A 16,543-nucleotide genomic window follows, 5' to 3' on the forward strand; every position below is an offset into this window, starting at 1 on the left:
GTAATTAGAGGCTCCTCAACTTAGAATGGGGACCAGAATCAGTCTTATCACTAACTCATAATAAAATACAGGAATACCAGTTCAGCGTTCACTCCTCAAACCATCTATTACCGTTACATTACAACTCCACCCATCTCCTTCACTACCTTGTACTTGATCGAAAATGCTCACTGATTCAAGTGCAAGTTTTTGCTGTGCAACAGACCCAAAAAAAAAAAAAATCAAAAATGTTCATATTACAAGGAGGCCCTGTCTATGACATCCTGTAAGACTTTCAAAACTTACCTTTCAAATTAAGAACACTACTGTGGGCCCAACGATTAAGCAGATGCTGAGAATCTAATTTAAAAAAAAAAAAAAAAAAAAAGGTGAAAAGTTAAACAGGCAAAATACTGCACCCTTTAACCAAAAGCACAAAATAATTCCATTGTCTGAAAATTAACCATGCTTAATGGTACAAAGTCACAGTAGAAACATGAGAATTTTATATGTTTAATGACTTAAAAAAATTTACTCATCACTTCACACCACCTGTACATGGTATAAGCACTCCATCACAACCCATCAATTAAATCTAAACAAATCAACAGCAGAGTATCAAGAGTAGTTCAGCTCAAGCTGTGTCTGATGTTCATTCATGATTGGGCAGATACTAAACACAGGCCAAACTTCTCCCAGCCAACATGAGTAGCTAAAGAGCTGTCAACTTGTGTGAAAACTGCAAGAGCTATGCATGTGAACGGCTGGGTTACAAAGGACTTGTGAGATAACGTCCCCTTCTTGTGACTCACTGGCCAGTCCTGCACTGATGACCCTCGTACCCTGGTGAACAAGGTAGTGAGAGACAGGTCCGAAATACAACCTCCTTACGTCTAGTGCTACTACTAAAACATGGTTGTGCCTTTGGATTCACTGAGAAAGGGGGGAGGGGGGAAAAAATGCCTGAGATGCTACTTCATTGTAGTAAAAACGCAGTAAAATGCTGGAACGCCATTAAGAAGCATGCTGTACTGTTGGAAAAACACTTGGACAAGCAATGAATATTACCTCATTTAACCTGCATGATGGACATAATTCTTTAAAAAAAAAAAAAAAAAAAAAATACAATGTATAATAGAAGTCTTCCGCTTGTAGAAAATGCAGCATTACAGTGGTTTCTAGAGGAGCCTGAGAACATAGAAGAGAAAAGAGCAGATCATTTTTTTTTTTTTTTTTTTAAAAAAAAAAATAAAATAAGTAAAAAAAAATAAAAGGGGGAAAAAGCGACTATGGAGTGATTTGGCTTGGCAAAGTCTGTCGAGCCCTGAGAGATGAGGTCAGTGCAGTTATGGAGTCATCTGTATTTGCACACTAACACACTGCATTTTTGTTAAACCTATGCCTTTCCGTAGGCTGTAAATAAAAGAAAGTGTAAATGCAGACAAGTTGTGGTTTTGCATCCTGCACCAGGGTTTGTAGAGTGCAGAGTGGGAGCCCCTGTGGTGCCAGAGCAGCTCAGCAGGATGGGCTCCAGCTCACTCCTCTTAGGCCTCAGGGGCTCTTATTGCTCATGAGAAGAGTAGTGCAAATCTACAAGCACAATACTGACACTCCAATCACTCCTCTCAGGTGGATTTTTTCTTTTTTAAATCCAAGCCAAAACACAGAACCCCTCGAAGAGTTGAACGAACGCACGAGGGGATGGTGAGAACGGTAACCGGCGAAACACTGTGCTGCACAAGGTTTCAAAGCAATCGGTCAAAAAATTAACAACAAGGTGAACCTGTTTCTAAGAGCAGCTTCCTGGATGAGCAACACCACCTCACAGTCTCTCTCACAGTCTCTCACACACTCTCTCACACACACACACACACACACACACACACCTGCCAGCTCCACCTCATACACTCCACCCAGCATGTTGTCACCTACACTGCTTCTCCCACACACAGATGAGATGCATCCTCTACCACGGTACTCATGGCTCCAAAACAGGGCTATGAAGTTTTCTTCCAGAAATGACCCAGCAGGCCGCTCTTCACCCAAACGACAAAGGTATCCACTTAAAGCCGTTTTAGGTGTGACCGAAAACTGTGGAAGGAGCCCATCAGCGATGTAACTGGAAGGGCTCAGTTACTTGGAGGGCAAAGTTAACATCACAAAGTACAACCTTTGCCACATTGCCACGTTCATGTTTATTCCATCACTACCAATAGAGAACCACCCATTCAGGACCCAATTGTGTCCAGTAAGAGGAAGAAAAAAAAAAAAAGGGAGGGGGGGGGAATTCAAATAAGAACATTGAAGTAAAATTGCAAGGAAAATTTAAAATATTTAAAATGTTTTATTATAAGTTTAAAATAAAATTGAGCCCAAGAAGGGGTAGCCCTGAGAAGATGGCAGAATGACAAAACACTGGTTAAAAGGCAGGTTAAAAAGTAGCTGCTCAAAGGGGCTCTGTCATTTTACTCGTTTTATATCAGTTCAGAGCATTTTTAAAGATTAATAATTTAAGGCTGAACTTCTGTGAATCGATATACTTCAGGAAATGTCTGTGTGGACAGTTTAATGTAAGTAAAGGACTCCAAGTGAACAGGGTTACCATGCCTCATATCCTCAAGAAGAAGGGAGGGGAAAAAAAAAAAAAGGGCGGGGGGGGGAGGGGTCTGCCCAGTGATTCTGAAATAGAAAAACTGTCCTTGTCACCTGCACATGACCTTTGTATGCCACAGCTAAACCTGACCATGTCAGCCTCTTCCTCTGGTAGGAATTCTGACCACTTTACCGATAACAGTGCTGATCTCCACATCTTCCAACTATCTCTCACCCTACATGTATGCTTCAGTTTTTCTCTTTTTTTTTTCCCCCTTCCTCATTCATTAACCATGATACATTCTAAAACAAAGTTTGCGTCACCACATTTGCACCGAGCCATGACTGGCTCTCCTGCCCCACACACACACGCACCCACACACACACACGACAGATGGACCGGCAGGTGGTTCCTGTCGAAGCCGGACGAGAGGGAGACGGCGGGAGAGACCAGGCTCCTTCAGCCATTACAGTTTGGCAGCCATGAGGTTCACGTGCGGCTTGGCCAAGGGGAAGAGCGGCAGGCTCCTTTTGAACTCGGTCATATCCTGCACCAGGACAGGCTGCAGGGAGATGAGGGAGAGCACGGAGAGAGAGCACAGGGGGACAGCAGTTACTCGTGAGTCACACAGCAGTTAGTGCAGCTTGCCTCCCAAGTCAAGTTCTGTTGAAGGGCGTGCGCACACACAATCACGGACACACACACACACAAGTATACAAGAGGCACCTGTGGAAGGGAGGGGGCCGGAGCCAAGTTGACATCGTTCTGGCATGGGAACTCCCCCACTACTGGACCTGAAAGGTGAGAGAATTTTCCATGAAGAACCTCAGCCGAAAGATCGCTGCTTCACTCCAAAGGTCTCCTAACTAATACCCGTCATGAACACCTTATCCCCTCAGTGCTGTGAAGCACGTATTGATGGCAGGGACCTTGGAGGGACTTGGTGGAAATGACGACACAAAAGATCTAAAATTTGCTGATGGCAAACATAAAATAAGGAACCCATGTGCATCTGTACCACCTACACAACGCACAGGTATAACAAATCAAGCCCCTCCCAAACTACAGTCCCAACAACTTCCCATCCTGCAGTCCTGCCCCAAAAACCCCTTGTCCCCCTTCAGGCCCATCTATCAATTTTGTCTCAACCTACACCTAAGAGGCTCAACCCTATAAGAGAGACCCAGCCATGAAGCCCCCCCCCAACCCCTCCCTACAAGCATATCTGTCCAAAAACAAACAAACAAACAAATTTCTCTGTTCAAGGAAGTCTCCCCCCCAACCCCAGCACACAACACTAATGCCTTACTGCACCCCCGTGGACCAGCACAGCCACACAGCACACTCACAGGAGTCCATCTCGCGGGAGAGCACGTGCACCGACACCTTGTGTCTTTTGGGAGCATCCACCGCCAGGAGTTCCTGTGTGGGGAGGGTACAGGTTCAGGGGATTCAGAACCTTACAGCACTGCCATTTTAATTAATGTAAATGAGTGGATGATGGGATTAAGTGCCCCCCCCCCCGAGGACAAACGTGACTTTTATGGGCTTCATTCTGGAGAGAATTTGACAGGAGGAGAGAGGCTGGGAAAGACTCAATGAGGCCCAGAGAGCTGCTGCAGACAGCAGACACCCGACACCCATTACCTCCATTTGCACCCTCAGCAGGACTCCGTCAGAGGTTATGCAAGGTCATCAATAGACTGCGCTCCCCAGTGGCTCTCCATCAGCCCCCCCACTACATAGCTTCAGTGGCTCTAAAGTGTCCTGTGGCCACAGACTCCCTGCCTGCATCGAGCAGTGATCCCAGCCTCCAACCAAACCGTCAACCTTAGCAGCCCTCACTCTTCCTGGAACTGCTTACTGGGCTGCATCTGACTGACTGAGACAGACAGACACTCACTGAGATGAAAGGCCCTGTATGGAAAAGGAAACAGCCTTGCAGCGGCGAGAAAAATCACTACGTAACGATGTTGCCTGTGCCATCGGTGTCACCTTAGTAGCTATTCACAGAGCATGATGGAGTGGAAACGGCAAAGCGTCGCTCCTTTTTAATTACTGCAGTAGAGGGCAGGCCGGATGAGAGTCCCCCCAATACACAGAGAGAAAACAGGTCAGGCTGCTCCTTGGCTGGACAGACTTGTGAGGCAGAGGAGGAACAGGACATGCGCTGTGGATGCTGCGGTCAGTGACCCAACTCAGGAGGACAGCGGAGCAGAGCTTTTAACTCAGTTTGGAAACAAATAAGCATCTCCATGGAGACCAGACCTGTAAGATCACTACATCGTTACCTTGAACACAAATTAGAGCCCGTTGCTCGTGAGCAGAGACCATCAGCCCACTTACCCTGTAAAACTGTATTATATTCTCTTTAGTCAGCGTCTTCAAATATGCCACTTCAATATTATCTGAAATATAGGCAAACATTATTAGAGTAGAACAAACAAAATTATATGCGTAATTCTGACAACAAGCTCAATATCATGGCCATCCTTCGTAAGTCAGCAAACTAAAGATGCATGATATCTAGAAATTGTTGTGCACAAACACAGGCAAAAAAAATTCATGTTCAGTAGTACTCATATTTTCGGTTACTCAATAAGTGTGACATATGAACAGCTAACAATAAAAACACCTTTCGACCTTTCTTTTTGTAAACGTTTCCCTACATCATGCCTAGAGGACACAATTCTGGTTGTTTTTTGCAGCACACTTAAAATGCATTTTATTCATGTAACAACCATCTTGGGGGGGAGCTTAGATTTCCACAAGTAAAGTTTAAAAACTCACAAGACCTTTTTCATTTGAGTAATCATGCAGCACATCAATATTAACTGTACACTTTGCATCTGAAATATGGAGCAATGGGTACCTCTGTGATAATTTGTTCTGCATCCAGGTTCAAATCTTAGGTCTTGTTATAGGATCCTTGAGCAAGGTATTACCATGAATTGATACAGTAAACTTCTACCTAGCTGTATACATGGGTACGTCACTGCAAGCAGCTTAAAACATCTACAGTCCTTCAGATATGAAACTCACAGTAGGGCACATTGCAGAAAAGTGTCAGGTAAAGGAATAAATAATTGTATAGTAGTATCTCAAGACATGGTAACAATGACAAGTCTCATGCTCATATTGCCAAAAATTAATTGAAATTGTTGCCACCACAGATTCTACAGACATGCAGAACACACAGTATTGTTTTCCAGTGACACATTTCACTAGCTAGTATGTTTCAAACTGGAGAATGAAAGTTACCATTCAGAGAAGTAAGTATTGCTTTCAAATCAAGTGGACTTCTCACCAACATGGTACCAGAGAATCCACTGTAGGACCTTTAACAAAACCAACTCTGGGATGGAGCGATTCATAAACCCATCATGGAGGATATGGAAACGTTTGCCGTTCAGTAACACTGTTAGACACCACCAGCGAAGCGACTCACTGAGGGTTTTAAGGGGACTCTAGACTGTTCAAGGCCTCTTAGTGCCCAAGTGTGTCTCCGTCACGCAGCCAACATCCCGAGATGCAAAGCGCTCATTTCAGAGCTCCCACAGCAATGCTGTAACACTACACAAGTTGGGATATATTAACAAGGCTTCTGTCCATATCCTGCTGTTATGCAAAACAGAAAGCAAACCATCCACTAGAAAATACATGTTCAGTGCATGAGCAAACTAGCATAACACAGATAACACAGATAGTGTTAGCCTTTATAAATGTGCTTTTAACAGTGTAGTGTTTCACCATGCTTCTCTGTTGAGATGGATATGGACAAGAGTGCTTGTGTCAGCTTTCCATCTATCAAAGGGATTTGGCAGATTTGACAAATAATCTAATTAAAAAGGCATGCTTCTGCTTCTGTTTGGGGCAACAGCATCTAAAGATTATTCATGTAAAACGCATTCAGCAGAGGCCAGTCTATGCATTGATCACTGCTTCAGTTATTTCAAAGCCCCAAGGAGCAAACAGCCAAAAATGTTTAGGATATGCATGGAATCAACAACGTAGGTGGGAAGGGGATAGAAATTAGCAGCCTTACAGGAAAATCACTCATCTTAAAAATAATAATGGGAAAATGTCCACACAAACCATGCTGGAAACAAACTATATAGGTATATAGGATGCAGAAGTGATTTGTTTTGTGCTGAACCAGCACTAAGGTTTCTGAACACTTTGAAGAACTGGAGACAAGGCAGGGACTTACCTCGATCAAAGTTGTATTGCTGGGAGATGATTTCCCCCCAGTACTTAGCACACTCGGCAGCCAGCTTCTTGGGCTTGTCCAAGCGCCGGATGGCCAGGGCTTGAATGTGCTTCTGGAAGGCCTCCTCACTCATATCCTCGACGCACTTCTCCATCGTCCGCAAGAAGGCCTCCACGCGGCTCTCCAGATAGTGCGGCGCCTTCTCTGACTGGATGATAAAACGTAGGCCCTGAACGCCATTGGCACGGCGTGGCCCACTGAACACGATATAACCTGGAAAACAGAAACACACTGCCAATCATACCACACTTCACAAACATCTCCAGTATCAGTGCGTTTAAAACCGCTAACGTTTCAGTACTGTAAGAGAAACAGATCTTTGATGGTGGATCGATATAACTAATGCACCTAGTGTAGATGACTTGCATATTCTGTAGACGGAGGATCCTGTGGCACAAAAGGGACTATATGAAGGAAAGTGCAACTGTAGAATTTGATCCAGGCAGGTGTAGCGGTGAGATGTGTAACCTGTAAGAAGTGTGATATCAAGTATGACGGGTGCATGGAGGTGGTTCCCACCCAGCTGCTCCTTGGTACGGAGCGTGTTAAAGCAGGGCTCTGAGATGATCTGGCAGAAGAGTTCCAGAAGCATGTTCTCGTGAGTATTCTGCATGTCTGTCTGATAGTAGATTTCAATGCCGCAGTTGTTGTGAACCTCATTCCTTTGCTGGTATACATACCAACCCCCTGCAAAACACAGAACAAACAATGAGGAGAGATACACGGCATGTGCAATCTTTTGCTCCACACAGATCTGGGGAACATTAGAAATGTAGGTGCAATGATACAGAGCTTTCCAGAAAAAAAGAAAAACACTGACTTCTGCAATTGCAAGATGCCCCATTCAGTACCCAAACAGCAATGTAAAAATATATACAGTTGAATTGTGCTTCAAGGGAAATGTCACATAGAACACAGGAACAGTTAAGGAGGTTGACAGAGGCAACAGCATGGGAACGATTAAGCTAATAACCACTAGAAAGAGGACACCCAAATACAGTGGCAACATCACAGACCACAGGATCAATTAGCTCTAAAAGACAAAGAGCAATAAGTTGTGCTTCATTTTGTTTAAATAAAAAAGTCATAAATGAGATGTAGGAAAAAGACAAAGAAGGATTCTGTAGCTCTTACAGCGAAGCTTACACAGGAAGAGACGGACAATAGTGGAATGAAGAAAATGTTTTTATTTATGAATGAATTCAGTGTCACAGCCTTTCATGGATACTTAATATAGTATCATTAATTTATGCACCATATGTGTAAGGGTTTTGACAGCATGAGCTGTCAAAGATTGACTTTTGCAAAACAATTACTGACAAAAACAGGACCGAAATGAGAGCGATACAACAAGAGAGACTCTGGGGTGGTGGCCAAGTTGGTCCCCTAAAAATAAGCACATCTCCCACATGGACAGGGTCAGGTGTGCCTGACAAAAGGCATCCCGGTATCCTCCCCCATTCCAAAGTTACCCTAAAGACCAAACCTGCATTCATCCCAACCTACCCCAAGCTCTGACTTTCTCTCAGAGTCTTGCTCGTGTTCCCCATCCAAGTCTCGACCCATAATCACACCTTCACACACTCCTGCCTCCTTAAGCAGCCACAACAAAGTTCCCTTTCCCACCCTGACTTGATGCCTTTGCCTGGGCCTTTAGCTGAGAAATGACCCCCCAGAAACAGAAGACATTATTAACCGCTCCTGCATGACCTGACATTCAGGAAGATTCAAAGCAGGTGCAGCTCAAAAGTCCTCATGCAATTAAAAGGACAAAGTAAAGGCACCGGCATAGACTGTAAACTTCAAGTAAAAACAAAAGGTCACAAAGTCATGATGCAAAGCCATACACTGAGTGGACACCGATATGGGCGTGACTGCCCGGTCTCCAAGGACGTGGCGCAGAGCCTGGATAGCCAGAACGGAAGGCCGTTTGGCAGCGATTAGGGATGTGTGACTTACCATCAGGGACCTGTACCTCCCTGTAGCGGATAAGCTGGCTTGGGAGGAGGGGCTTCGTGTGAGCATGCTCTATAAGCGTGTCCTCCACCATCTGCATCATGCCTAAAGCAGACTGAAGGAAAGTGAGCAAAGGTCAGCAAGCTGGACATTACTAGTGCTCATACACAGTTATTAATGAAGACAAAAGGAAGGATGGATTTAATCAGAATTTCCCTTGTTAATTCAGCCATTCTCATCTTTCCATTAAGCTGAAGATGTCCAAAGTGGAAAAGATTTTTCTTCATCTAGAACCAGTGCAAAATGGCATCTGTACTACACAGCTGCTGCATCATTTTCAAACAGTTGAAGAATACAAAAAAAAATAAATAAATAGTACTTAACCTATTTTTAGACTTCATGCATGTTAATGAGGAAAGCAGAGTTGAGGTGATTAGTCAGCACACAACTGCAGCATGTAAACCTCCTGCTTCTGAATGGAACAGGGGGGTTTACTTCTACACAGTTTGATCCATGTTCATGGATTGGGGTGGGGGGGGGGGGTTGATATAGGCCAACAACTGGAATCATGGGAAGGAGATTTAGTGAGTTTGTCTAATGAAATGAAATTGTGAGCAAGGAAGGCCCCCCTGTGGCCATATCCTACCCTCTTTCCTCTGCACTGTGACATTCACTTCATTACCAAGGATAAGCACAGAATCTCGACAGCTGGGATCTTATATAAATGGTGATTTGTTCGTCAGATCTTATCTGGGTTCTGCAGCTTTCACCCTGCCTGACATTCCCAGAAGACAGATAAAAGGATTTTGCAGAGCACAGAAGCCCTTGTTGGGTGTTATGGTCAAAGAGAAAACACTCACATCTACAAGGACTGGGAAACGAAATTTCAGTGCGAGCGTGCATGCACGCACACGCGCACACACACACACGCCGTTTACCTTAAAGGCAGAATAGCCAACCAACCTGTTTGGTTATGTTGCCGTGGAGAAGGGCTTCAATGTGTAACCGTGACAACAGCTGAGGTATGAAAGCCTTAAGGCGAGGTAGAGTGACATCTGAAACACACAGAGACAGCGTGATCAATCACTGAGCCTTTCTCACAGTGACAGGGACTGTCCAGAATGAGAACTGCTGAAGCCAGAAGATTCATGGGACTGGAACCTTGTCCCAGAGTTGCCCCTGCTCTCCTCTGATGTTTTCAGAAGTCCTTGAAACCAGACAGGAGTTGGTAGGGAGCATAAAAGCAGACTGCATCACTGCTTCGCTCACTCCACAAGCAGATTTGTTATTCTGCATTCACGCAACGTCTGACCCAGATTCAGGGTGCAATGGCACGCTGAGCAGGGGCCTGTGGCTCAACATTCAGCTCCTCTGGGAGGAGCCAAACTGGAAGTCATTAGGGCCAACTACCCAGGGAGGCTTTCGGAGGCATTTGTCCACTTTGACACAGAATTTAGCCAATTTTCCCCCTACCCTGGCACGCTGAACATCTAGCGTCACCACCCCTTCCATGCTCTGCACAGGTACTACCCTCTTCACTGCAGCCTGTAGCTACCCAGGTGTCAATGCAGGTTCCCTTTAGAATTCATGCCACATCTTGCCTAGGCAGCCCTGCCAACATCTTCTGCCCACAACACCTCTCACTGCAGCCTTGGGAGCTCCCAGTAGGCTGGGTGAGCATCTAATAACAGCCCCACTGCAGCAGCCTACATTCATGCATTTGCAATGTGCGAAAGTGTTTACATAAAGCCTTGTACATAACATACATGAGAGAAGAGACTCACCATCAAGTGCCTCCTTCAGTTCATCTTTAGTCCAGGCCACCTCGGTCATGAGCAGACGCAAGTAGTACATGGCATGTTGGTGAGGCTGCTCAGCACGGAAGTTGTTCAGTGACCGCATGTACTAGAGGATCACACAACCATCTCCAATCACTATCATTGGTGAAACCTCACACAAAGAAACCACACTGGGCTCATACACTGCTCTCAAGTAAAACTGTTCCAAGTGAGAGGCACAACATTTTATACACAACAGTGGTGTTTGGCCATGGTCCTCCAGAGCAGCAATCATGCAGCTTTCAGAGGACACACTCCAATTAGCACGATTTACACCTTACACACCAGGTGAGGACATTTTCCATCCAAACAGTCACTTCAACAAAGCAATTAAAGTCTGAGGCAGAGTTGAAACCACTATGCAATGAGGCTCACATACACCAGAGATGGCTATCAGGCTAATCAACAGCAGACATTTTACTCTTTATAGACCAGAGGCATTGAAGGTAGATAAAGTTGCATCACTGGAAGCCAGAAATTTACTAGTGGAAATTATGAGATCTTACCGCCTCCTTGATGATGTCAAATCGCTTCTCGTCAATCTCAAAAGTGGCCATTTTCTCGATGATTTTCTTCAGCAGAATGTGCTGCTTATCGTTGTAGCCCTTCACAGACAGCTGAGTCGCAGCAGAGGAGGAGAGACATGGAGAAAGGCATGAGTATGGCAAGACGGTGAGCCATAGCAGCTATTTGGGACAGCTCTGCTGTATGTCTCTCTAGGTACGTGTGTGTGCGCACCCGTGAGTGGGGGGAGGTCCAGAAGTGACTAAGACAAAATGCTGTACTACTCAAAGACTAAGCCCCCCCACCAACACTGTCCAAAGGCTCTGGCAATTTCTCAGAAAAATGATTCCACAGAAATGCCAGCACTAGTCGCACGACTCGAGGCAGACCAAATGGACTGGACACGGCCTGCTGAGCGAATGAACTGGTCTCTGCAACTCGATGGAGTTGGTACTGGGGAGGGCTAACCAGGATGATGCCACGAAGAGCGATCGTGCCCGGAAGTGCCACAAACTCCGCAGATTGGCAGGGGACGTTTCCATTCTCACTGGAGGACAGTGGTGCAGATTTAATGCCCCAACAAACACAGAGAGGATGAGGTGGCAGCCAGGGCAGCTATGATACAAAGGTCTGTTGTCAATTACTCCGTGACCTTGGTGACTGTGGACATAATACCATTACTATTATCCATTATCATGACGCATATTTCTCTTGGAAAGTGTGCAGAGCAGTAATCCTCTTGTTTTCCATCCTGGAGAACTATAGCATAAGTAATAATTTGTAAACTCGATTCAAATGTCATTAGTATACATTTTATCACTATCTTGTTTGTGTGTATGAGAGACAGACACAAAAAGAGGAGAAGAAAGATGAAGGACACTAAATAATGTCCAGTATGTGAAAGGAGCCCGGGATGGTTCAACTACATTATCCAAAACTGCACCACTCTTCATGCATCCCACACTGCTCAAGCAAAGCCACGTGCTATCCATCGTACAAGCATGGCCACTGCACCCTGGCTATAGAACACAGTATTACACGCAGTAAAAGTAGCTGTCTGAAATCACAGTACAGAATGACTGGTCTCAGGCCAATTAAACATCCAAAGTTTTGGTCTGTAAACTGTGAGAATACCCAAATCATGTATAGCAGCAGCAAAAAGACTGCAACACAATAAATGAGCTGAAAATAATGGGAAAACTAATGCTCTCCTGGTTACCATCATGCTACCCAAGGTTGCTAAATTTGTGTGCAGAACAATTACTGTAAACTTCAGCAGCATGGTAAAAATGATGAATGACATTTATTCCATTCTGGATTCATCCTAAAGCCAAAAAAACCTCAAGGACACATTCATCTACTCCAAACACATTTGTTTCATTTTAATCGTTATGCACATTAAAAGTTAGAGTGAGCAAAAGCAAACCCACCACCACATGCAAGAAAAGTAATTTCTTTGGTTTCCAAAAACAAACCAGCAAGATTCAAGATTGATTCAGCTCAGCGTTTTACAGATCATACCACTTGATACTGGCAGGAATGACCTAAAATTCCCAATTCAGCTGATTATGTAGAATTCTTCATGGGAAAAAACCCTTTTAAGAAACCTTTTTAACCTTTGTATTGTCTCTGTCTTGTCCATAGTCTGTGGAGAAGCATTCAAGAAGAATTTCATGATACTTGTACACAGTACTTGTACCTATGACAATAAACTTGAAAACTTAAGTATTTCAGTAATGTTGATGAACAATACTGCAACAGCAATTAGTATGTTGTAGTAATGAGCATGACCGCCCTCGAGATAACGACATATCCCTTTACATTGGCTCATCGTCAAGCTACTATTCACGTTCCCCATTTTCTAAAATTTTTGCTTGGTGCAAACACAACCTGTACATACATGTCCCCCTAACAGGTGTTAGTAAAATGGATCTGAACAGAAGAGGAGTGTGAAACTACCGGAATTCAACTGACTTCCATAGTGTTTAAAGCCTGGGTCTGGTGTTCTTCAGTATCACTGATCAATAGCAAAATGTCAAACATTACACATTTAATGGAAGAATCAGTGAGGAATCAGCTTTGAACAAGAACAGGTAATCTGTTCAATATATTATTTTCAGTTAATACAGCTTGAAGCTAATAAAAATTAGGTCTTAAGCATCTAGCGATAGCCAACATTTTTACATAACGTAGGATGTCAAAAAAGGGTCAATGTCTGTGTTAAGATCTAATGATTACGATCTAACAGTAAAAGTCAGTTTGGGTTTTTGAACAAAAACAAATGAAGAGACACATCCCATTCCCATTCATAAATTGAAAGTCAGGGCTTTCTATACATTAGAATAATTCCATAGAGACTGAAATGATGTCCAGGCTGTACGAGATCAACAGACCCCTTCGATCTTCTAGTAAAAATCAAATGCAAAATTTGCAGTCATTTCCCTTCATTTCCTACAATGTGCCTGTGTGTGAGCGAGCGCATGTATCATTGGAGTGATCTGTAAGACAAGGAGCAGAGACCCTCATATGTGTTAAACAGCACCAGCAGGGGCTGATACATCACCTTTCAATAAAGACAGTGTGAAGCCAGAAAGGAATCCAAGACACATTTGCTAGCCTCAAGATCTACCCTTCCATCTCCCTCCAGCCAGCCCCCACCCCCATGAACCAGACTGCTGCCGTACTTACGAGGATAGCATTCATTCCTGAGGCTATGCCATACACCAGCCCTGAGAGGCGGGCTGCATATGTATACTCTTTTAAATCATCCTTCAATAACCTGAGAAACAGGTAGCTCATGTTGCAGTGGAGGGGGTCTGTGTAAAGGTAACGACTAACAAACAAACAAAAAACAAAAAGAAAATAAGACATGTTTGTTGTATGGGGCAAAGACAAGGAAGAGGACTGTGGAGACAGGACTGATATTAAGAGTATGTATATGCAGCCTGATGACCAGCTTTGCACCTTAATGATGTGCAATTTGAAATAAGTGTCAACATCTACTATGTAGAGTACACTGTAGGTAAGAACACAGCCAGCTTCATCTTTATAATACTTCCCCCATTGCTGAGATTCTAATTTTTGCAATTAAAGTGATGACTACTTCCCCAAAGACATCTATGGCATCCAGGATGAATATCCAGGATATTCCATCTGTTACAAATATTTTGTTTCAGACTGCCGCTTGTTCAGCCATTTAATCGGTAGGAAGCCCCAGAAATTTGAATAAAACTTTGTTGCGTCAACAACGAAGCACTGTGGTGTCTGTTGACTTTAGATGGCGTAGAACCGCAAGGCTATCCCCAGTCTACTGTACAAAGGCAACAATGTGCAGCCGCTTATCAAGGTTTCAAGGAAGCGTGAGGATGGGGAAAGGTAAAATGTTGGGCCAGGGAAAGAGCCTGGAGCGAACGGATAGTGGCAGGGAAAAGGAGGAGGGAGTGAGAGTTAGGCGGTGGGCCAGATGGATTGGCTGAAAATGCTAAGGTCATGGCGCTGGAGTGGAAAATTTGGGTACTTACATACATCCCATAGATGGTATTTTGCAGGTCATAGTTCAAGCCAGCTAGCTCGGCTGCATATGCATACTCGTTGAGAGAGTCCTTGAGCAGCTCAAGGTACAAATAGGCCATGTTACAATGCAATGGGTCCACATACGCAAACGGGCTGTGAAGAGAACGTCACAAAATCTTACTGCTGCCAACCTGTAACGTCCATCACAGCCAGGCATAGAGCTACTAGCAATGGCAGATCATGTAAAAAATACACACGCACTTCCTTCAGCACAATGATGAAATCTGACAACAAATAAAAAATGTGGAACCTTAAAGCAAAGAGCAACATTAAACACATTAAAAAGTAATTTAACATGTCCGCAAAACAAGAGTGGCACAATAGGAAAACAGAATTTTTTTTTTTTTAAATATATACATACTAAACTGTATGATTTTGTAAAGATGGATGACATACATGACATATTGGAAGAAAAACACAATATGAAACTAAACAATGGTTACGTATCAGCTGTCTTCAGAATTAACGTCACACAACATGCTTTCAATATTTGTGCTGTAGCCACTTCATATTTAGTAGTAAATGGTTCTGCTTTCCCCTATTTTATTTGCACATATCAAATGAAAGTTTTTTTTTTTTTTTTTTAATCAAAATGGTATGAAGTCTTCATCTAAAGGATGTCCTACACTTTAGATTAAGACAAAGATCTGCTTTTCAAATGTAGGAATCCCTTGGCATTTGCATCCTACAGACTCACTCAACTTGCCGTCTTAATCCTGTTATTATCAAAGTCTTCCAACGTTCTGACGTTTGCAAAGATACACCGCAGAGTCCTATTTTTGGGACTTAGAAGACTGAAAAAGACTAGTCAGCACTGAGGAAAATAAAAGATCGATGTTTTCAAATCTCTTAACAAAAGGAGGGAATGTGGATCAGTTACTTACCTGAAGAACTCAAAATTCAGGCAGGCCTTGGGCAAGAAGAACTTGTCGTCTTGCTTGAACCATACCTTGCTCATAGCAGTGTCCTGAGGAACACAAGGATTCATTAACAATAGATCAATGTAGAATAACCAAGAATGTAGCAATTTATCAGCTCTCACAACTCAATTTTTGTACTTTACATCCTAATTGGATGGACTTAGATAAAAGCTGACGTTCAAAACTTCACCATTGTTATGAGTCATATTAAAAACTGATAATGAAACATAGTAATATAGTGAGTATGGACAGTAACAAAAAACTAAAAAAAAAAAAATCACTTTTCACCATGCCTTTATAAGGGTGGGAAATGATGGAGAATCTTTTTCCAGAGGATAAATCTCAAAATTAGTTGGTATGAATTCATTCCTCATAGGGAGCTTGAACTTGCCATTCAGGTCTGCATTTTGCCATTTCTGGAAAGTCAAACAACAAAAAATTCACATTGCTGATGGACTAAATGCAACGCACAACACATTCACATACAAGAAAGCAGTTAGTACATAGGTTCATATTGTCCTCCACCATCAACTTCAATTTGCTCTCAGTCACCAGACTCATTCACACACAGTCCTGATAACATCTTGTATAATCACAACAAAATCACTCCAGCCCAGAGAATTCTGGGAAATAACTGTGGTAATTATCAGATCCTTTTAATGGTGACCTTCTTATGACAACAAGCAGCATAGTAATTTTCCCTCTAGAAAAGGTATTCTAAACTAAATGTTTTGATGCTACAGAAACACAACAAACAATTTTATAATCAAGCCATGATTATGAAGCTCTAAGTTACAGTGCTAAAAGTTTAAACTTTGTTACCAGAGTCCAGAATTAAACCATATGCATGTTATTACCAACAGGACTTTCAAAATATATGAACTGGTAAGTTAAAGTGTTGGAAGTCTGA

At 43.2% G+C, this 16,543-nt stretch overlaps 1 protein-coding gene across 5 annotated transcripts in view; it reads right to left on the reverse strand.

Annotated features, from left to right (window-relative positions):
• Positions 1–476: 476 nt before the first annotated feature.
• The window catches only part of ide (insulin-degrading enzyme), a 32,262-nt gene continuing 16,195 nt past the window's right edge, over positions 477–16,543 (reverse strand). For 4 of the 5 annotated variants that reach the window (XM_018738063.2, XM_018738062.2, XM_018738061.2 and 1 more), the window contains exons 13-25: positions 15,927–16,049; positions 15,598–15,680; positions 14,662–14,806; positions 11,143–11,253; positions 10,583–10,703; positions 9,762–9,853; positions 8,802–8,913; positions 7,362–7,529; positions 6,783–7,055; positions 4,919–4,980; positions 3,922–3,994; positions 3,299–3,366; positions 477–3,134 (exon numbers count right to left, since the gene is read on the reverse strand). In XM_018738063.2, coding sequence (XP_018593579.1) covers positions 3,039–3,134; positions 3,299–3,366; positions 3,922–3,994; positions 4,919–4,980; positions 6,783–7,055; positions 7,362–7,529; positions 8,802–8,913; positions 9,762–9,853; positions 10,583–10,703; positions 11,143–11,253; positions 14,662–14,806; positions 15,598–15,680; positions 15,927–16,049 — 1,527 coding nt within the window. In that variant the 3' untranslated portion in view covers positions 477–3,038. Of the gene's footprint in view, positions 3,135–3,298; positions 3,367–3,921; positions 3,995–4,918; positions 4,981–6,782; positions 7,056–7,361; positions 7,530–8,801; positions 8,914–9,761; positions 9,854–10,582; positions 10,704–11,142; positions 11,254–13,828; positions 13,974–14,661; positions 14,807–15,597; positions 15,681–15,926; positions 16,050–16,543 lie in introns of all 5 variants that reach the window. The other variant, XM_018738060.2, reaches the window with a different exon arrangement.

Source organism: Scleropages formosus, chromosome 8 (assembly GCF_900964775.1).
Source record: "Scleropages formosus chromosome 8, fSclFor1.1, whole genome shotgun sequence".
Lineage (NCBI taxonomy): Eukaryota > Metazoa > Chordata > Actinopteri > Osteoglossiformes > Osteoglossidae > Scleropages > Scleropages formosus.